The 23,821-nt window shown below is 42.3% G+C and overlaps 1 protein-coding gene across 1 annotated transcript in view; it reads left to right on the top strand.

The window, feature by feature from the left end:
- The window catches only part of srrm3 (serine/arginine repetitive matrix 3), a 115,935-nt gene that overhangs the window by 21,239 nt on the left and 70,875 nt on the right, over nucleotides 1–23,821 (top strand). Inside the window, exon 2 of the mRNA XM_060912236.1 lies at nucleotides 16,956–17,057. Coding sequence (XP_060768219.1) covers nucleotides 16,956–17,057 — 102 coding nt within the window. The remainder of the gene's footprint in view (nucleotides 1–16,955; nucleotides 17,058–23,821) is intronic.

Here is a 23,821-nt window from a genome sequence, read left to right on the forward strand (position 1 = left end):
CTCTGTTTAGCGTCTGAAAACAGGGGTGTCCCACAAGTCCAAGTCAAGAGCATGTGAGATTGGGGGAAGGGGGTGAGCTTCTGGTTAATATCAGCAAATTCAGAACACCTGATTTGACAGCTCTTTGGGAATATTTTTAATTGATAATTCATTATGAGCTGAGTCCAGTGTTAAATTATAGAGCTCTTGCATGAAATGTAGGTCAAGGGCTGGCAGAATTAGTAATATTGTATAATATACTCAGAGTAAATGTCACTGGATATAAAAATTGAGCCATTACCATCAGTGGAACGATGGTGGTACCATCTTTCTGTTCAGCAGATTTGTTTTGTTCACAAAACCAAACATCTACATTGCACTGTAAGAAATCGAAAACTGAATTTGAGGAGCAAATTACTTAATATTAGTGAAATTATCTTGCTGCATGGACAGATATTTTTACTTGACATCTTAGAATAAGTTGGTTGCAATCTAGAACTAAGTTTAATAATCTCAGAAATGGTATTGGGCGGCACGGTGGTGTAATGGTTAGCGCTGTCGCTTCACAGCAAGAAGGTCCGGGTTCGAGCCCCGGGGCCGGCGAGGGCCTTTCTGTGCGGAGTTTGCATGTTCTCCCCGTGTCCGTGTGGGTTTCCTCCGGGTGCTCCGGTTTCCCCCACAGTCCAAAGACATGCAGGTTAGGTTAACTGGTGACTCTAAATTGACCGTAGGTGTGAATGTGAGTGTGAATGGTTGTCTGTGTCTGTGTCAGCCCTGTGATGACCTGGCGACTTGTCCAGGGTGTACCCCGCCTTTCGCCCGTAGTCAGCTGGGATAGGCTCCAGCTTGCCTGCGACCCTGTAGAACAGGATAAAGCAGCTAGAGAGATGAGAATTGGTGTCTTGTATTCTTCTAATAGGAAATGCTAGATCGTTTCAACTATTTTCACAGTGTTTCACTATTTTGCAGTGTGTAAAATTTCGCTATAATTGTGGTTTTGTTTCAGAAACCAACATCTATCATGATGTATTTTTCAGCAAATCAGCACTCCGAAGCTAGTGATGGTTGCGTCCATGATTTGCTGACCTTTCTTGGTTTGCTTGCTAAATTACCATTTTCGTCACCAAATAAAACTTCGATGATATCGATGACCAGGTGACTGTATCACAGTTTGGGTGTAAAAAGAAACGTAAGGTCAGGTTCAGGTCGCTCACAAGCGATGAAAGCACGTCGTAGTAATGCGGGTAAAATCATTCACATTTCTTCCCAACAATGCATTTTTGAAATTGTATTCTCCAATCAGATTAGTCTGTTTTTGCACAAAAAACAAAATTGTGGAATTGTCTGGGTTTTTTTCTGCCAAAGGTGTTCAAAAACCTATTTTTTAGTTTTGTTTTAATAAAGTTTGATTTTTCAGATCATGACAATTATTTACTTATTGCATATCAATTTAAATTGCCACTATATGAATCGATCAGTTCTATCAGAAAAATCAGACATAAAAATTTCTGTACAGGAAACAAGAAAATTGGAATTGTCTGCTTTGGCCCCTGAACTGTTCATGTGTAGGTGAGCTCTAGACTCCAGACAGGTGAGAAATTAAAGGAAAAACTGCTTTCATATATCAATATATAGTTATTAGCTCACCCGACCGACAGGCGATGAGTTTACGCCATCATGTGTAGTCCGTCATCCATCCATCGTCGTCCACATTTCATGAAAATCGCTTCTTCTCTCTCAGTTCTTCACTGATTTTGATTCTTTCTGGCATGAAGGTACAGTAGGGGTACCTAGGGCGCATATAACTTCTACCCAGATTTGCTTAATTACAATTATTAATGAAGTTATGGACTAATTAAGCCTTAATGAGAGTATAAATGAGGGCAGCACGGTGGTGTAGTGGTTATCACTGTCGCCTCACAGCAAGAAGGTTCCGGGTTTGAACCTTCTGGCCAACGAGGGCCTTTCTGTGTGGAGTTTGCATGTTCTCCCTGTGTCTGTGTGGGTTTCCTCCGGGTGCTCCGGTTTCCCCCACAGTCCAAAGACATGCTGATTGTACAATGGGGCCACTGTAATTAGCGCAAGCTGTAGTGGTTTCCAAGCCATAATGTATGTCTCATCTCATCTCATTATCTCTAGCCGCTCTATCCTTCTACAGGGTCGCAGGCAAGCTGGAGCCTATCCCAGCTGACTACGGGCGAAAGGCGGGGTACACCCTGGACAAGTCTCCAGGTCATCACAGGGCTGACACATAGACACAGACAACCATTCACACTCACATTCACACCTACGGTCAATTTAGAGTCACCAGTTAACCTAACCTGCATGTCTTTGGACTGTGGGGGAAACCGGAGCACCCGGAGGAAACCCACGCGGACACGGGGAGAACATGCAAACTCCACACAGAAAGGCCCTCGCCGGGGCTCGAACCCAGGATCTTCTTGCTGTGAGGCGACAGCGCTAACCACTACACCACCGTGCCGCCCCCATAATGTATGTACATACCGTATATAGATCTTGCTATGGCAAAAAGCTCATCTCATCTCATTATCTCTAGCTGCTTTATCCTGTTCTACAGGGTCGCAGGCAAGCTGGAGCCTATCCCAGCTGACTACAGGCGAAAGGCGGGGTACACCCTGGACAAGTCTCCAGGTCATCACAGGGCTGACACATAGACACAGACAACCATTCACACTCACGGTCAATTTAGAGTCACCAGTTAACCTAACCTGCATGTCTTTGAACTGTGGGGGAAACCGGAGCACCCGGAGGAAACCCACGCGGACAACATGCAAACTCCGCACAGAAAGGCCCTCACCGGCCCCAGGGCTCGAACCCGGACCTTCTTGCTGTGAGGCGACAGTGCTAACCACTACACCACCGTGCCGCCATGGCAAAAAGCTAATAAATTAAAAATATTTCAACAAAAATCACTTCTTCTTGGTCAATTCCTCGCTGTTTTGGATTCTTTCTGGCAAATAGGTCGGTATTCCTAGGGTGTATATATCTTCTATATATAGCTTGTATATAGTGTATATAGCTTGCAACATTTATTGTGCACTTTAGAGCATTCCTTCTGGACTAGACGGGGCCGGAGTGAGCTACACCATCATTGACGGTCTCGTTCTGACTGATCACAGTTGCAGCTTGGGAAACTTGCTCATGGTTTCTGTACATCGAAGCACACTTTTAACACAAATAGCAAATCCCAAGATGGTGAACTATAATCAGGACCTGAAGGAAGGAGGACGCTGTTTAACAAGAGGGTTCTGAGAACCATATTTTAGTGCATTAATAGGAAACCAAGAGCACACATACTAAAATAGAATTGCTTAGTCTTTTTTTTTTTTTTAATTGTCACATAAAACGCTCTGGTTGACTTTGGGCATTGCTGTTGTGCTGAGAATCCGAGAGCAAAAATGCAACCAGACTGAAATTCTCATGAGAGCAGGGTAAATTTTGCTGTCTCGAGTTTTGTCAGTGAAATAACAGTAGACGAATTTATCGTGTCTCTTTTCCGTTGTCATAAAGTACCTGGATACGAGCAGTACAGCAGTTGAGAGAAACTGATATGAGCAGTGAAAGCACACGCTGTATATAATTCAATGCAGTCATTAATTTTGGCAATTCACAACAGTTAGTTATGAACCAGCGCTATTGAATATGCAGTCCTCTCTCTTAATGTCAACACATACCATACCAGACTACTGTGCATTAAAAATGCATTATCCAGAAGCGAAGATCAATATCCGATCTAATAATATCAGGCTGTGAATAGGCGTGTGCATCAGTATAGGTTTTCTTGACTGAGAGAACACACACACACACACACACACACACACACACACACACACACAGTCTCTGTCAGCATCATTTTCAGGCTGCAGTAGCTGGAGGTGTGAGGGGCATTACATGCTCTTAATGAACTGATCTCTTTTTGCTGGTGCAGGAAAGTGCTCTCCTATTCTTTCCCCAGACACCGAACATAATCGAATAATGTTTCATATCACACATCCCCATAGCTTTCCCTTTCTCTTACTCTCCCTACATCCCCGCTCTCACTATTCATGTCGACTACAAAGAAAGAAACTGTATAGTTCATTTGATTCTTGATGGAGGAAACCAGGCCTTACAACATTATTAATTATATGAACATTATAGACTACTTCTTTAATTTCCATTGCGTTAAAAAAAATTTCATTTAATAGTGAGCCAGACAGATGCAGACAGTGTCTCTTCATGTCTGATCTTAGACCTGTTGTTACATAACTTTTTTTTTTTTTAACCGATTGCACCATATTCAGAGGTGGACAAAGTACCCAACTTCATTACTTAAGTCAAAGTACAGATCCCACTGGTCAAATGTTACTCCGATACACGTGAAAGTTGTCCAGTCAAATTTTTACTTAAGTTAAAGTACTGAACTATTTGCTTTTGAAAAGACTTAAGTATTAAAAGTACATTTTCTGTCAACACATCGTTGTATTATTGCCACAATGCTTACAAAACCTAACGCCGTTACCAAAGACAGAAATGTGAATTCACAAAATGAACACATGCTGTGCCATCATGGTGGTTTAACGTTATGCTAATTAGTCAGTGAAGTGCCACCTGACATGCTAGCAAATGCTTTTCAAACTCGAAATCATATTGGATAGCTAATGCTACTAGAAAAGAAAGATTTCTACATTCTGTTTATTTTGCAAGATTATGCTAAAACATATTTCTGAAAGGAGGGCAGCACGGTGGTGTAGTGGTTAGTGCTGTCGCCTCACAGCAAGAAGGTCCTGGGTTCGAGCCCCGGGGCCGGCAAGGGCCTTTCTGTGCGGAGTTTGCATGTTCTCCCCGTGTCCGCGTGGGTTTCCTCCGGGTGCTCCGGTTTCCCCCACAGTCCAAAGACATGCAGGTTAGGTTAACTGGTGACTCTAAATTGACCGTAGGTGTGAATGGTTGTCTATGTGTCAGCCCTGTGATGACCTGGCGACTTGTCCAGGGTGTACCCCGCCTTTCACCCGTAGTCAGCTGGGATAGGCTCCAGCTTGCCTGCGACCCTGTAGAAGGATAAAGCGGCTAGAGATAATGAGATGAGATATTTCTGAAAGGACTTCAGATAAGTTAATGTTATTCATGTTAGCGTAACTCCGTTTTTACGTGCAGTGTCCAAGTTAACTAGCTATGTGGTAACGTTAGCCGTGGACAAGGCTACGGCAACTTGGCAGGCAAATCCATAGAAAGTCCTTTGACTAACCAGACTTTACAGCTATTATCGCTAGCTCTAAAAGCACAGACAACTTCGTTGTAAGCTTTCTCTTGGAATTAAATGTTTACATCCCTCAATATGCTTCCGCAGGTTGGATGGCGAGTTTTTGTAGGCTGTGATGTGGTTTGTTTTTGGCAAATGTTTAAAATGAAACGAATCTTTAATCCTTTCAGAAAACTGAAACATGGATTCTAGCCATGTGTATGTTCCCCAGAAGAACCGCCTCCTTCCATTCTGCCATCAACTGATCGTGTTCAAATAACGCTGCTGAGAAATCATTGAACTTGATTTTATACAGTCTATGGACGTGACGTGACCCTAGTGATTACTGATCGGCTGTCTCAGTGTCACCTGCGAAAAAACATCACGTTTTAGAAAAGAAAGGAAAAAAACATCCACTTTCAAATCTGCTTCATAGTAACGAGTAGCGAGGACCTTGATAGAAATGTAGTGGAGTGAAAAGTACGATATTTGCCTTTCAAATGTAGTGAATTTTAAAGTCATAAGTTTCCAAGAAAATTAATACTCAAGTAAAGTACAGATACTCAAAAAGTGTACTTAAGTACAGTACTCAAGTAAATGTACTTTGTTTCTGACCATTTTGAAACCGCTTTCTGTTCACTATGTAGTGCACTATACAGTATCTTGGGAAAATATCAAGTGTATCCTTGAAGCACCAAAATGCACATGCTGTGACCAAACAAGCAGTGTTGCCACGTCCAAAGTTTTACTGTTGAATTATTTTTTATTAGCTCACCAGCCACAGGCGATGAGCTACTGCCATCACACAGCGTGTGTCGTCCGTCCGTCCATCCACAAACTTTCACAAAAATCACTCCTCCTCCCTGAGTTTTCAATGGATTTTGGTTCTGACTGTTTTGTTTGGAAGATCTAATCAGTCTGCACAAAGGTTACTCCCTGGTTTTGTGATTTCTCATTAACAAGTTGCTAATTAGGCCGATGAACAAACTTTCAGGAAAATCGCTACTCCTCCCTGAGTTTCACTGGATTTTGATTCTGATTGTTTTGTTTGGAAGAAGGTCAAATTGTCCTGGGATGGCATGGTGGTGTAGTGGTTAGCACTGTCGCCTCACAGCAAGAAGGTTCTGGGTTCGAACCCAGTGGCCAACGAGGGCCTTTCTGTGTGGAGTTTGCATGTTCTCCCCGTGTCTGCGTGGGTTTCCTCTGGGTGCTCCGGTTTCCCCCACAGTCCAAAGACATGTAGGTTAAGTTAATTGGTGACTCTAAATTGACCGTAGGTGTGAATGTGAGCGTGAATGGTTGTTTGTTTCTATGTGTCAGCCCTGTGATGACCTGGCGACTTGTCCAGGGTGTACCCCGCCTTTCGCCCGTAGTCAGCTGGGATAGGCTCCAGCTTGCCTGCGACCCTGCACAGGATAAGCGGCTACAGATAATGGATGGATCTAATTGTTGGATCATGATGGATCATGAAGAGCAATTTATCTAATTATAAACAAGTCTGATTTCTCATGGTATGGACATGTGAGCTACTGCGTCACTGATGCCCTGGTTGGAATTGTACACTTTTCTGGCCCAAGCTTCAAAATCTTAGTTGCAACCTGTCTGATTGTCTCTTGGCTTTATAAAGGAACGCAGTCTTTTGAATGCCATGACACTATCAGCTTGAAGGAGTGTGATAAAAAATGATTGGACACTTTGACTGTCACACTTGCTTCTTAATTTGGCACCAAAACCCAGTAGCCTTCATTTATTCATTACTTTCTTTTATAATCTGAAAAATGCTCCCTTATGTAATATGCTGTTCAGATGCAAACATCAGCGGCACGGTGGCATCTAACCTGCATGTCTTTGGGCTGTGGGGGGAAACCGGAGCACCCAGAGGAAACCCACGCGGACAACATGCAAACTCCGCACAGAAAGGCCCTCGCCGGCCACGGGGCTCAAACCTGGACCTTCTTGCTGTGAGGCGACAGCGCTAACCACTACACCACCGTGCCACCCGACTTGATAATGTAGAAGTCATAAACCAGAAATCTATAACAAAGTTTGTATGAAAAGAAAAATAGGGTGCCGAAGACTTTTGCACAGTACTGTATATGTCACTTCAATCAGTTTTCTCTCGAAGGTAAAAAGAAGAAAAAATGAGTTCCTTGTTCAAGTTTTATTTATTTGTTAAATATGAAGATCAATAGAAAGATCATTATGTCATACAAAACCCAGTTGTTTATGTATATCTCATCATTCATCTCATTATCTCTAGCCGCTTTATCCTGTTCTACAGGGTCGCAGGCAAGCTGGAGCCTATCCCAGCTGACTACGGGCGAAAGGCGGGGTACACCCTGGACAAGTCGCCAGGTCATCACAGGGCTGACACATAGACACAGACAACCATTCACACTCACACCTACAGTCAATTTAGAGTCACCAGTTAACCTAACCTGCATGTCTTTGGACTGTGGGGGAAACCGGAGCACCCAGAGGAAACCCACGCGGACAACATGCAAACTCCACACAGAAAGGCCCTCGCCGGCCCCAGGGCTCGAACCCAGGACCTTCTTGCTGTGAGGCGACAGTGCTAACCACTACACCACCGTGCCGCCCGGTGTGCAGTATATTTGATGGAAAGAGATAGTAAGCATTGTATTTTTAGAACAATAACTGTTTTTTATTGTTTAGGACTAATTCTTGATGGTTGAGAATTTTTAAATTTGTGGTCTTAATTTCTTTCTTCTACACAAAGTATGAATTAACGAGCTATTCTTTGTGGTTAAAGAATACCCATAATATATTGTGACAATTGAGAAGGGAAGTATAGTCTATATTGTAAATTGCTAGCAACTGTTACTATTAGAGCTGGGACTTGAACTCAGCCAAAACTTAGCCAGACACCAAAAAAGCAACAGGGCAAAGGATTTTGTAAGGGATTAGTGGCAGGCTGCCAGGTCGCTCCATCATGTGCAGTTGTTGATATTGATTTTAAAAGTAACTAATTAAATTACACAGGGAAACGAATACTTAAGTATGAGTGAAAAATACTGTAGCGAGCGTGCAGCGTGGAAGAAGAGTCTGGAGACAGAAATCTTAGTCTCTTGGTCGTTAGCCTGTGCTATTTGCTTTCGGTAGCACTGGCTTGACCACTTTATTAGCATTTGCTAACACTACTGATGAACGACTCGCAGCTAAGCTCGTGTTGGCCTTCGAGCAGGTCTAGGGTGATAAATTTTTGGTCCCTCTCACTATAAATCAAAATCTGATAGGTTAATTCATCTGTCACTTCCTACATAAAACATACACTGCCATGGCCTTCTGTCCCGGCAATGAAGTCCTAACCAATGAGTGAGCCAGCTGTAAACTCTTCTCAACCTAGACATAACAAACAAACAAATCTCATTGGATAACTGGATTTTAATGTTTTCAGGACAGTAACACTTTCATTTCTGAAGCAAATTTGATAGAAAATGAGGCCAAATTGGAATTTGAGGAAAATGATTTGAATGAAATTATGAAAGAATGAAAGAAATTAAATATAATATTTGAAATGCTGATATGTTTGGGCCTTCTCTGAAGGCCTAGAAGGCCCTGACGGTTCTCCTCTGGCTAGCTAGTGCTGTCTCTGGGCTAATGGTCACTGCAAAGCTTCCACTGTTGACCCTGTTTCAACTGTAAGTCAGGTTGCGTAACAGCATTAGTAAAATGAATAAATGAAGAAACGTGGTTGCACACAGATCCACAGTGGACTTAGGGTAGGATGATTAAAATGCTGGACTTATATGTATGTGTCTTCCATAACAGAAAAATGGCCAAACCATGTTGTCTGTGAATAATCGATTTTGTTCTGTATATAAGCGTTCTACATACAGTATTGGTGCCTTGTAGGAGATAAAGTTGGAAAACATGGCTTATTCCTATTTTAAAAACGAAACCATCTGAAAGCAATAGATTATAGTGAGTGCATTAGAAATTCTCACTCTGTTCCCGAGACATCAGATCTCAGGATATGTTTTCTATGCGGCGAGTTTGTGAGCTGATCTCGGATCAGACAATGGCTTGACCTGCTGTGCTCTCTCCTTTTGTCATGGCTGACAGCTGATTCCAGACACATGAGCACATGAGGCACGTGAGCTGCATGTTTACATGGATGACTTTGACTTTGTCCTTACGGTCGCCTTCCCAGTTAGAGATTAAACGACACAGATGTCCTGCTCACAAGGGATTCATTTTGGAAGGACAGCCATATTTTACTGGAGGAAGGCCCAGATTAACCTGCTTACTCTTTGTACTGGCAGGATGATTATTTATGATGGAGTCAGTAGACCTTCTGTAGGCCTTTTTGATTTATCATTTTAAAGCTGAAGTAAACAGTGGCGCGGTGGTGCAGTGGGTAGCACTGTTGCCTCACGACCGATGGGGGCCTTTCTGTGTGGAGTTTGCATGCTGTCTGCATGGGTTTCCTCTGGGTGCGCCAGTTTCCTCCTACAGTTCAAAGACATGCAGATTAGGTAAAATACCCAGCCACTGGGGTTGCACAAGCCAGTGCATATTTACAGTAGTGCCGGATAGATTGGGGACGGTTGCATCAGGAAAGGCATCTGGTGTAAAAACCTATGCCAGATCAAATATACAGATCATGACGAGCCACTATGGCGACCCCTAACAGGAGCAGCTGAAAGATGAAGATTTTAAAGCTGAAGAAGAAGAACAACAAGAAGAAGCCTTTATTTTTGTCACATGTACACTCAAACACAGTGAAATTCCTCTTCTGCATTTAACCAGAGATGTCCACAAGTGCCAGTGACCGGCGGTTTTCTCCGCCTACACAGATGGTCTGCGCCGGCTACTTGATCCAAGAAAAAATCAAAACTTGCCTTTCAATGTTCAGGTGATTTATATCATCTCCACTGCCTATAATTTGCTGCAAATCCAATTATTCCACCATGAAATTATCTAGCATAACCGGAAGTGATGCCATATTTGTTGATTGATTCTCACACTCTGATTGGCTGAGCTGGACAATGTGACCATGCTGTAGTGTTTGCAGTTATGTTACAGAGCCAGGCAGCGTACTACAGAGGGTAACTGAGAAAGCCAAGCGCACACATCTGGAGGGAAATACATATTTCATACATATTTTGCAAGTATTTTACAGAGAAATATTAATTTATTCACTGAGAATGCACCACAAGCCACCAGAAGGCATGTAAATTTCAAAATTTTCTGGTTGGACATGCCCTCAGCCCCCCCCCCCCCCCCCCCCAACACTAGTGCGCTTTCAGCATGTCACAGCAGCTTCGCCGCTGCAAATTCTAGAACCCCCTACTACTTTTTTTTTTTTAGCCAGCTACTTCAGATTTTCCGGAGAACCCTGTTTAACCCATCTGAAGCAGTGAACACATGCATGCACACACAAGTGAGCGATGAGCACACACACATACACAGAGCAGTGGGCAGGTACAGTGCCTTGCAAAAGTATTCATCCCCCTTGGTGTTTGTCCTGTTTTGTTGCATTATAAGCTGGAATTAAATGGATTTTTGGAGGGTTAGCACCATTTGATTTACACAACATGCCTACCACTTTAAAGGTGCACATTTTTTTTTTATTGTAACACAAACAATAATTAAGATGAAAAACCAGAAATCTGGAGTGTGCATAAATATCCCCCCCCCAAAAAAAGTCAATACTTTATAGAGCCACCTTTTGCTACAATTACAGCTGCAAGTCTCTTAGGGTATGTCTCTATTGGCTTAGCACATCTAGCCACTGGGATTTTTGCCCATTCCTCAAGGCAAAACTGCTCCAACTCCTTCAAGGTAGATGGGCTGCATTGGCGTACAGCAATCTTCAAGTTATGCCACAGGTTCTCAATTGGATTGAGGTCTGGGCTTTGACTAGGCCACTCCATCCATCCATTATCTGTAGCCACTTATCCTCTTCTACAGGGTCACAGGCAAGCTGGAGCCTATTCCAGTTGACTATGGGCAAGGAAACCCACACAGACACAGAAGAACATGCAAACTCCACACAGAAAGGCCCTCGCCGGCCGCTGGGCTCGAACCCAGGACCTTCTTGCTGTGAGGTGACAGTGCTAACCACTATACCACCGTGCCGCCCCTAATAGGCTATTCCAAGACATTTAAATGTTTCCCTTTAAACTACTCCAATGTAGCTTTAGCAGTATGTTTAGGGTCATTGTCCTGCTGGAACGTGGACCTTCATCTCAGTCTCAAACCTCTGGCCGACTCAAACAGGTTTTCCTCCAGAATTGCCCTGTATTTAGTGCCATCCATCTTTCCTTCAGTCCTGTCCCTGCAGATGAAAAACATCCCCACAGCGTGATATTGCCATCACCATGCTTCATTGCAGGGATGGTGTTCTCAGGGTGTTGGGTTTGCGCCACACATTGCATTTCCCATGATGGCCAGAAAGTTCAATTTTTGTCTCATTTGACCAGAGAATCTTCTTCCATGTGTTTGGGGAGTCTGCCACATACTGTTGGGCAAACTCCAAGCCTGATTTTTTAAGCAATGACTTTTTTCTGGCCATTCTTCCATAAAGCCCCACTCTGTGGAGTGTATGGCTTAAAGTGGTCCTATGGACAGATACTCCCATCTCCACAAATACTCCCATCTCCACAGATACTGTGGATCTTTGCAGCTCCTTCAGTGTTATCTTTGGTGTCTTTGTTGCACCTCTGATTAATGCCCTCCTTTCCTGGTCTGAGAGTTTTGGTGGGCGGCCTTCTCTTGTCAGGTTTGCAGTGGTGCCATACTCTTTCCATTTTGCTATAATGGATTTAATGGTACTCTGTGGGATATTCAAAGTTTGGGATATTTTTTTATAACCCAATCCTGATCTATACTTCTCCACAACTTTGTCTCTGACCTGTTTGGAGGCTCCTTGGTTTTCATGTTGCTTGCTTAGTAGTGTAGCAGAGTCAAGGTCCTTCCAGAACAGGTTGATTTATACAGACATCATGTGACAGATCATGTGACACTTTGATTGCACACATCAACTAATTATGGGACTTATGAAGTGAATTGGTTGGACCAGCTCTTATTTAGGGGTTTCATACGAAAGGGGGTGAATACTTATGCACACTCCAGATTTCTGTTTTTTCATCTTAATTATTGTTTGTGTCACAGTAAAAAAAAACAACAACAACAACAAAAAAAAAAAAACGATGTGCACCTTTAAAGTGGTAGGCATGTTGTGTAAATCAAATGGTGCTAACCCTCCCAAAAATCCATTTTAATTCCAGCTTGTAATGCAACAAAACAGGACAAACACCAAGGGGGATGAATACTTTTGCAAGGTACTGTATGCTACAGCGCCCGGGGAGCAGTTGGGGGTTAGGTGCCTTGCTCAAGGGCACTTCAGCCATGATACAGAGGGAAGGGAAAGTGCTGTTCATTCACTCAACGCCCATCACATTTTTCCTGCTGGTCCTGGGAAGTAAACAATGGACATTTTTCAACATGGTGTTGTTTGGATCAGCCTTTTTGAATGATAAATAAGGCTGGTCTTGGGTTAGGAAAATCCAGTTTAATGTATTAAAATACTAAGCTCAGGGTCTTTACATTCAGGGCTCTTTAATAAACCAAGTACATTTTGCTTATTTTTAAAAGTGGCAAGAAAACTATTCTTTTATTTAAAGGGGTACCAAATATAATATATACAGTTGCTGATGTGACAAAGTAACGTATTCTTAAGTATTCTATCAAATTTATATACTAGAAAACAACGAAATATCTTGGTAATTGTAAATATAATACTTTATACGCTAAACCGCACAAGAGTCGCCATTTTTAAAAGACCGTGACGTCAGCGCTACCCACTGCACTAGCGGAACTCTCCGAAATAGAGGAGATAAGCGTGTAATCATGGCGTCGGGCGCATCAAGTGAAAGCGACAGCTCTGTCGAATCATACGAAGAGATCCCACAAGACACACTGCAAGCAGGCTATGGCTTAGAAGGGTACCAGTTTGAACCTAGGAGAGGTACTCTCGACTCCGGTGATGAAATAAGAGAAGAAAGCTTGGATGACGGCGAGGATGAGACTGATGCTGACCATGGGCATGGCGAGCGTGGGGCAGAGCGTCTGCGTGCAGGTGACACGGTGTGGTGCTCGTGCGGAAAATGTAACGTGGAGTTGCTCACGAGTCCAGCAGAATTTATTTGCTGCAATGAGATAGGCGTCACCCGTGGACTTGCGAAATCGTCGCAAGAGGCAGAAACAGGTATTTCACACGTGCTATTCCCAACCTCAATGAGCCAACACAACTGGGCACATACATACGTCATGAGTGTTACGCAGAGAAAATGAACGTGCATTCTGATTGGATAAAATTAATATCATGGCGGGCTGTTCAAACTGTGGAAATAATTTGCTCGAGCTACTTTCAAAACACTATAACTTTCCAACCTTAGAACAAAAAACTTTTGTAAGTCTTGAATAAGGTTCGTTAATGTGTGTTTTGTTATATTTACTCTATATATTGCCCTCTGTTCCCCTTTAAAAAAAAAAAAAACAGCCCTGTATTTTTTTTTACAGCAGCTACACCAGCAACCAAGAATAACTTGGACAGTCTTTAGTCATGGCTCCAGTTGTCCTAATGGGTCAATGTTAATCCGTATTTTGTAAGACATTTGTTTTCCTTACTTTGAAAGCAAGCTTAATGAGTTTGGCCTTTGTGGAAGATTAGCAAATATAAAAATAGAGACTTTGAAGGCACAGTGGGTATTCACACCCAGGTTTAACACATACGCTACAAAGAATGCGTTCCAGCATATTGGAAGCAATACAGATACCCTTCATATCACCCTTCATGTGCGGTTTACTTGACTCTGAGTGTGAATGAATGTCAGTTTGAATGCCAACGATTCCACTACCATCTGTGATCACGAGTTCAAGAGGAGAGCACAGCTATCTCTTATCTTTGGATGGATGGACTTGTCTTTGTGTCGATGAGTGTGACGGTGGCCGGTCATCACAGGCTGATCATGCAGTAGCACTGTACAGTATACTAATGCAGTTAGCACTCTCCTCCTAGCGTGTTCAGCCTGTACTGTATTATTGCCGTGCTTTAGTATAACTTCGCTGTGTCTTCGCGTAATAATAATGTTTGCTATTTGTGAAGAAATGTGAGGTCTGGTTGCATGGTTATATGTGTTATACTGGTATGTTGTTTTGTGTTTGTTTATGTTTTCAATTTTTCAACCTAGGTTAGAATTTTGAATCCAGTTCATAATTTGTTACTTGTATTAGGGAGACTTACTATATCTAGGCTTAGGTTTAGGGTTAGGATTTGGGAAGACTTTGTATTTTAGATTACTTGATGATATAAGACTGGACTCATTAATAAATTCAAAATATACATCACTCCATCCATCCATCACAATTGTCGCTGGCTTAGTGGATAAGGTGTTGGGTTAAGAATCAGAAGGTTCTGAGTTTGAAATCCGATCAATCCTGCGGGAGGAGTAGCGATTTTTGTGAAATTGAATATGACCCCTGTGTCGCCACATCCAAGGCAGGTGGTGCCACCTGGTGAACAATTCTTGTTGGAATATATCTTTAGAGTCTTCTGGGTGAGTTTCAGTGAAAACATCCTAGCAGTTTATGAACAGTAGTGTTTGGTGTGACGAGTCACCCAAAATTTTCAAACACCCATAAAATCGTAAATATGACAGGTAGCGCCACCGTCATCATAACTTTTATACAAACCAACGTGGAGAATATTCCATATGAGTTTAATCAAAATCTGATCACTCCTGTAGTAGGAGTAGCGATTTTTGTGAAATTGCACATGACCCCTCTGTATTCTCATCCATGGTAGGTGGCGCCACCTGGTGAACAACTCTTGTTGGAATATGCCTTTAGAGTCTTCTGGGTGAGTTTCAGTGAAAACATCCCAGCAGTTTACGAAGAGTAGCGTTTAATGTGACGAGTCACCCAAAAATTTCAGACACCCATAAAATTGTAAATATGACAGGTGGCGTCACCATCTTGACAACTTTTATGCACACCCACCTGAGGAACATTGTCTGTGAGTTTGATCAAAATCTGATCAATCCTGTCAGAGGAGTAGCGATTTTTGTAAATTGTGGACGGATGACGACGACGGACGGACGGACGACGTGTGATCGCATAAGCCCATCTGGCTTGGCCTGCGGCTGAATGAGCTGAAAAACTATCAAAGACTAAACTAAGTACAGGTGCCCACATTAGGTAACAGACTACTGATAAGACAAGGGCAGGGACAGGAACAAAAGCCAGATTGAAATGTTCCATACGCTGTGGAGTTCATGACTGTGGAAAGATGGTTTAAAGGAACAGTCCACCGTACTTCCATAATGAAATATGCTCTTATCTGAATTGAGGCGAGCTGCTCCATACCTCTCCGAGCTTTGCGCGACCTCCCAGTCAGTCAGACGCAGTCAGACGCGCTGTCACTCCTGTTAGCAATGTAGCTAGGCTCAGTATGGCCAATGGTATTTTTTGGGGCTGTAGTTAGATGCGACCAAACTCTTCCGCGTTTTTCCTGTTTACATAGGTTTATATGACCAGTGACATGAAACAAGTTCAGTTACACAAATTGAAACGTAGCGATTTTCTATGCTATGGAAAGTCCGCACTATAATGACAGGCGTACTAACACCTTCTGCGTGCTTCGGCAGCACATTGATATCTGAGCTCCGTATCAATGCGCTGCCGAAGCGCGCAGAAGGTGTTAGTACGCCTGTCATTATAGTGCGGACTTTCCATAGCATAGAAAATCGCTACGTTTCAATTTGTGTAACTGAACTTGTTTCATGTCACTGGTCATATAAACCTATGTAAACAGGAAAAACGCGGAAGAGTTTGGTCGCATCTAACTACAGCCCCAAAAAATACCATTGGCCATACTGAGCCTAGCTACATTGCTAACAGGAGTGACAGCGCGTCTGACTGCGTCTGACTGACTGGGAGGTCGCGCAAAGCTCGGAGAGGTACGGAGCAGCTCGTCTCAATTCAGATAAGAGCATATTTCATTATGGAAGTACGGTGGACTGTTCCTTTAAAGAGATGCCAGTAAATATGTCGATCAAGAAACTGAGTGATGGCGTAACAAGATTTGATCATTTGTTCCATAATGGTGCTGTCCATAACCAGTTTATCAATTCGTTTATTACAGAGCAGATCTTTGACATTGCTGTGAACGCACAGTTGAACCTTTCCAGCATCACAAGAAATGAAGACCTTCTTAAGTAAAGAACGGCTGCTGTGTTACTCCGAATTGCTAATCTGATCTTACTGATTGATGTAGAACTGAAAGGCTCCTGACACACACTGCGGCTCTGTCAGGATCTATGACTGACACACACTGATCCTGTGACCTCTTTCTTTTGTGTGTATGACATCTCTATTACAGCGCTTGACACACTACATGTATATCACGACCTTGTGCTTTGTCATGTTATTTGAGTCCTGTCACTGGTTGTGATGCACACTGTGTAATTTATTATTCTGTAGTAGAAGAATGGGGACATGATAGCAAGCATGGAGATTGTGGTGTACTGTATATACAGTGTATGTGGGAGAGAGAAATGGAGACAGTAAGAGAATGAGGAAAGAAGTGACAGGGCTTGTGCTGTCAGTGTGACTCTTTTCTGTTTCTTTCGGAAATCTGGGTATGTACATGCACTTTTTAATTTTTTTTGGTGTGTTTGACTGAGTGGATGTGTTTTACATGCAGATACTCAGAAGAGGAGATCAGGCAGAAGGTCGGGACATTTCGGCAGATGCTGATGGAGAAAGAGGGAGTCATAACAAGAGAGGGATCTAATCCGAGACCACCGTGAGTCTCACACAGACACACACACACACACAAATGCTATTTAATGCGATGCTACACCTAAATCTAGGACTCACAGTGCAAAAGTGATCAAAGTGTGAATAGGTCGCATATTTGTTTACAGACACATGGAGTGTAATATATCCTCAATAAAAATAATCCATAATATCATTAATATTAAGCGTACTTTAAACACATGACCAGTCAGGTGCCATCCGTGTGTCTCCCTCAAAGATGAAATGAAACCTGTACCACCTACACCCACCCCACCCACACAAATACAAACTATCACACAGACACAATACAACTATTTGTCCATCAGTCACTTGCAGACCTTATTGAATTGTGGTTCATGCAGATCTTCAGCTTGGTGCTGTGGTTAGCACTGTAGTGCTGCTCTCACAGTATCACATAACTTCAGTGGCAACACACACACACACACACCATCCCTCAGATGCTCTGTATAACTAATGAGGGCTCTGACTAGTACTGAGAGGCCTGAGCCAGTCTCAGACACCTGCCATCAATTACAGTACTACAATATTATCAGGATTAAGATTGTTATACTTTATTATCGTACCACAGTGCTGTTAAGTTCTCAGTTCTGATTGGCCAGAAGGTGTTGATTAATTATCTAGAAAGGCATTCATTTGCTGACAGTAGTGCCAGCTGCAGGGTTTATATTATACTTTATTTTTTTTGCAGTCCGGTTTCCATCAAATCCTGCACTCGGATTGGCTGGCGAGCGGGTCTGTATGCTATGATACGGACCCCAGTTATGGACCTCTGGCGACTCGTTCGTTCACAACAACAGCAAACATTGTAGCAATTTTTGTCGACATTTATTTTCACATTTCTCAGGAGAACAGCATTAATTTTACAGCATGGATAGCGATAACGACAGTGTTCACAGCGAAAGCGAGTTTTACTACCCTGAGGAAGAAGAAATAAAAGAAAACATTTCAGGAGAAAGCTAAAAAACCTGCAACTGTTGCTAACATCGAGCAAAAACATGGCTGAATCCTGAATGACTCAATTTTGTAAATAATAGGGGACTACATAGGCGGCAAAATGTAGTTTTTTTTTTCCTGCCATGGAAGTGCACTTGTATACCGAGGAGGAAGCAATTTGCATTACAGCCGTGAATGAGGATTCAAAATGGCGGCTCGGCTCGGTTTTCCCTTTCGGGCGCTCTCATTTTCTGTTAGAATTTGGTAAAGAAAAAAATTAATATATTATTTGCCATGGTACATATTATTTGTATGGTGAAATACCGTGACCTCGGCCTTGAATACTGACCTCGGCCCAGAGGGCCTTGCTCAGTACTTTCACGACCACGGTCACGGTATTTCACGATACGGACCTCCCAGCTGGTAAATAACATATACTGTATATATTATACTTAGGGCTGTCAATCGATTAAAATATTTCATTGCTATTAAGCGGACATTTTTTATCTGTTCTAAATGGATTATTTTTCACATTTTTGGGGAGTCAAAGTCCCTTCCCATGCGGCGATCTCCGTTTCCATAGCCTTCGGCCTCTCGCCTATTACATAGCTAGGGTTACAATGGGGGGGATAGTCCTCTGGTAACCGTGAGAGTTTGACTCCCCACTCGCATCTGTATTGCAGCGTGCCTTGCCAGAAGGTGCCATTTTTATGATGGTCTTTGGTATGACCCGACCGTGAGTAGAACTCACAATCTCCCAATTGAGAGGCAGACACACTAACCACTAGGCCAACTCGCGGTGTTTTTGGAGAGTGGGAGTGGACAAATATGCTTGTTTTATGCAAATGTATGTGGCCAGGTCAGGAAGGATAAGGCTGGACACAGTAAAAATTATTTTTGTGGGTGTTTTATGCCCCAACTGCATTTAAAAAATAAAACAGCGTTAACTTTATAGTTTTGAGGGTTTAGGACAATTCAGTGTGAACAAAACAATATAGTATTTTCCTCTAGTTCTGTATTTACTGTTGTCTAGCCTCAAACTATGCGATAAAATAAACTAAACAAACTCGGTGAAGTGGACTCTGGACAACTGTAGTGGTTCTGTTTAAATAAACAAAATAAAAATGCAAAACTCAATTAAATACATTTGTTAAGCCACACAGCTCATAAAGATGTTTTCCGGTAACATGCAATAACTCACTGGTGAATATACAGTACATTCATGAGCAAAAACTGCATTTATAAACAGGGGTTAAATTGGGATTGGTTATGTGGGGGGGCTCTGCCTCGTACCCGCCCCTGCCCCCGCCGCCCTGCCCCAATATACTTTTTGGAAAATAACCCTCTAATTTGATAACCATATCATATTGCACAGAGATATACACCTTATCTGTGTGTTGTAGGCCTATGTGTGTCTTGTAGTGCCCCCCTACACATTATGGCAGTTTGAATGTAGATTGGTTGGCCAATGTAACAGATTGTACAGGTTGTTGTACATTGGTTTGAAGGAAATGATTAGTGGGGGGTCTGGGCAGGGGCGCAGATAGGATTTTTGAACTGGGGGGGACTGAGCTGTCAGCAAATGATTCCATTTTGTGTGTAATATATATGTGTGTGTGTATATATATATATATATATATACACACTACCGTTCAAAAGTTTGGGGTCACTTTGAAATGTCCTTATTTTTGAAAGAAAAGCACTGTTCTTTTGAATGAAGATCACTTTAAACTAATCAGAAATCCACTCTATACATTGCTAATGTGGTAAATGACTATTCTAGCTGCAAATGTGTGGTTTTTGGTGCAATATCTCCATAGGTGTATAGAGGCCCATTTCCAGCAACTCTCACTCCAGTGTTCTAATGGTACAATGTGTTTGCTCATTGCCTCAGAAGGCTAATGGATGATTAGAAAACCCTTGTACAATCATGTTAGCACAGCTGAAAACAGTTGAGCTCTTTAGAGAAGCTATAAAACTGACCTTCCTTTGAGCAGATTGAGTTTCTGGAGCATCACATTTGTGGGGTCGATTAAATGCTCAAAATGGCCAGAAAAATGTCTTGACTATATTTTCTATTCATTTTACAACTTACGGTGGTAAATAAAAGTGTGACTTTTCATGGAAAACACTAAATTGTCTGGGTGACCCCAAACTTTTGAACGGTGGTGTGTATACATGTTATTTCACCTCCCTCACTGCCATCACCAGGAACTACCTGCAGGCCAGGACAATGATAACATTTTAACATAGCCTATGGAAATCCAAAGTTTGCACATTATCATCACGCACAGAAACTGCAAAACTAGTTTTAAAACCGCTAAGTTCCACCTGTTAAACATAGCGAGAGGCTGGGCTACGTGTGTGTGTAAAGTGTAAACCAGTGCATCCTGACTTTCTAACTATGCCTGTGTGTTGCGTGAGCGGCAGTCAGTCAACAACTCTTCGCAAAGTTTCCTTATGAAACAATATGCTCGCTGAAATTATGGCAGGGAACGCCAGATTAAACATTAAAACTGCCTTCTGAGCACTGTATCTACAGGCTACCACCGAAAGAAGGAGGCTACCAGAAAGGCTTCTCTACTCCGTACGATTTTACTTTCACTACGACATTACTTTGAACAGACTATCAAAAAATTCCAAGGTGATATGATAAAGTAAGGCACAGTTTACTTACAGTCGTTGTTTTTTGAAAAAACGATGCAATCGTTTTTTGCCTTTTGGCACCCTTCATCATGCCGTGTTGGGGTCCTGAACTAGGAGCTGTCCCCGATATGCCCGTCAAATTTGTTGTGGGTAACCAAAGCAACCAAGCTCGAGCTCGCAACCTGTGCAGTCTGCGCAGTTGCAACTATGTATGTATTTCGAGGACCACAATGGAAATAAGTATTTTTACTTTTTGTGTTATCCTCCTCAACATTTATATTTGTTCACATGTTATGTATATGTTTCTATTGCGAAATAAATCAATAAAAAAAATGTACTGCTGTGCACCTCTGGTAATTAGTCTTTTGATTTTTCCGTGAGGTTTGCCTTATGCAAAGAAAGACAGCATGGACGTTTTTTCCTCCCTATAAGTGGGGGGGACCGAACGAGGTGAATTTAAATCTGGGTGGGACGAATCCCCCCCGTCCCCCCCTCTATCTGCACCCGTGGGTCTGGGGGTCCTCCCCCAGAAGTTTTTTATATCATACATGTTATTTGCTGAATTCTGGTGTATTTTAATAAGTTGTTAGCTGACTTTATAGAGGTAGGTTGAGCAATATCATGTTAAATCTTGTCACATGCCTACAGGTGAAAAATGTGAAGGAGAAATGTTCAGTGAGAAAATTTGAAGGCTTGCACAATCTTAAACCAAAACAGTTGATTTATTTTGGAGGATAAATGTTAAATATGCCAAAACACTGTCAGTCAAATTGTCAATCAAATATATTCATGCAGTGAATGCAACCAAATACAAACAACACTATAACATTGGAAGCATTTATTATTATTGTTATTATTATGTATTCAATTATTTATTTGGCATGTGGTGCTTTTTGTATTCTCTAGACTCTAGAACATACATAAGATGAGCATATTATAGCAGCAAAATAGAAGCACAATCATTTAAATGCAGCAAAAGTTTTGCTGCATTCAAATGATTAATGCAGGTAAAAGGGGAGACGGTGTACGGAGAAAATTATAAACAAGTCACAACGCTAAAACACAAGCCCAAAAACCCGCAAACCACGACTTCTGATTTTTTTTTTAAAGCGAGCTCACAAAAAAAGAAACCCCAAAGTCGCTTATAAAAAGCGGAATTGGCAACCCACGCAGTGTTCCAGAAACCAGAATCTCTGATCGCAAGTTCTGTTCTAAATAGCTTTGACAGGTCGTCTTGTTATCAGGAAAACTATGATCTATCTCATAAAAGTCATGGGTTTATTGATTAATAAAACGATATTTAATTATTCAGAACTGAAAATCGTGAAAAGGGTTTGTTGCTTTTGATGTGTGCGTGATCATATGCCATCCGCTCCGAGCTTATGTGCCGGGGCTCAGCCCCGGACAGCCCCGGCCCAATTTAACCCCTGTTTATAAATACTTTTAAATAACTCACAAATTTCTCAGAATAAAACCAACTCTCTTACTCCAGTGTGCAGCCTGCAGACTTACTTATTTACTCTCTCTCTTTCTCTCTCTCTCTCACACACACACACACACCTGGACCTTAACACGTCTTCTTTTTTCCCCTCTGGACCATCAAAAGCATATTAAAATGCACACATTTTATATAAACAGTCAGAACGCAACAATAGAAGTTGATTTTGTGCATAAGTGCACTTTATCACGACTTACGCCAACCAATTGCTTGCTACATCACTCACGTGCTACGTCACTTCCTGATTTCACAAACTATGGAGGGGGCACAGGATGTGCATTCGTTAATCGTCTCATCTCATCTCATTATCTGTAGCCGCTTTATCCTGTTCTACAGGGTTGCAGGCAAGCTGGAGCCTATCCCAGCTGACTACGGGCGAAAGGCGGGGTACACCCTGGACAAGTCGCCAGGTCATCACAGGGCTGACACATAGACACAGACAACCATTCACACTCACATTCACACCTACGCTCAATTTAGAGTCACCAGTTAACCTAACCTGCATGTCTTTGGACTGTGGGGGAAACCAGAGCACCCGGAGGAAACCCACGTGGACACGGGGAGAACATGCAAACTCCACACAGAAAGGCCCTCGCCGGCCACGGGGCTCGAACCCAGGACCTTCTTGCTGTGAGGCGACAGCACTAACCACTACACCACCGTGCCGCCCCCCAGAAACTACATAGTTTAGGCAAATGAAACTGAACAGGCTTACTCTTGAGCAATATAAGATTTATTCCTCAAAATCTGAATGAGAAATTCAAAGGTATGTGGATTCCATGAACAATTTCACAAATTTTCAATATACGCACCACCTGAGACACAGACATGCACAGACAGCCTTCCTCTTTGAACTTTTTGTGCCGTGTCCAAATTTGCATTGCAGTTGGTGCATTTTTAGAGAATTCTCTCATAAATGCACACTGCACAGTCTCGTTCGGCTGTGTTCGAGCGTACTCTAACACACAAAACGCCTTTTCTTTTCCAGTCAATGGCATTTCTATACCGAAAAAGATAAAAACAAAAAACATGAAACATAAAATTTTGACCTGTTTCCACAAATGCTGTTAAAATTTGAGGTCAATTGAATAAGAATTGGCAAAGTTATTCAATTGTGAAATGCTATCAAATTTTTTTGAAACACCCTGTATATTAAAAAGTTTTTGAAGGAGTCTTCAGTGTCAGTGGTTTGTAACGGTGAAAAGAAGAATCTGTAATTTTACATTTTCCTACACAGGAAAGAAAGTAGAGTGCTGTAATGTAAGTGATAACAGGAACTAGCTTGTTTTTGCAGATGTTCCAAAACATTAAATGTAACTGTAAATGGATAACAAGCACAGCATATTCTTTAATAAATGAACAATAGTGGTACGTATAAGAATAAAACACACATGCTATTATGGGAAAATTAGCAACTGTGATTTGCTTCGTGTCGGGCAACACATTACACGACCTTACTTTTGATTACGTTCTTCTAATGGGCGGCACGGTGGTGTAGTGGTTAGCGCTGTCGCCTCACAGCAAGAAGGTCCTGGGTTCGAGCCCTGTGGCCGGTGAGGGCCTTTCTGTGTGGAGTTTGCATGTTGTCCGCGTGGGTTTCCTCCGGGTGCTCCGGTTTCCCCCACAGTCCAAAGACATGCAGGTTAGGTTAACTGGTGGCTCTAAATTGACCG

Source organism: Neoarius graeffei, chromosome 28 (genome assembly GCF_027579695.1).
Source record: "Neoarius graeffei isolate fNeoGra1 chromosome 28, fNeoGra1.pri, whole genome shotgun sequence".
In the NCBI taxonomy this organism is placed as follows: domain Eukaryota; kingdom Metazoa; phylum Chordata; class Actinopteri; order Siluriformes; family Ariidae; genus Neoarius; species Neoarius graeffei.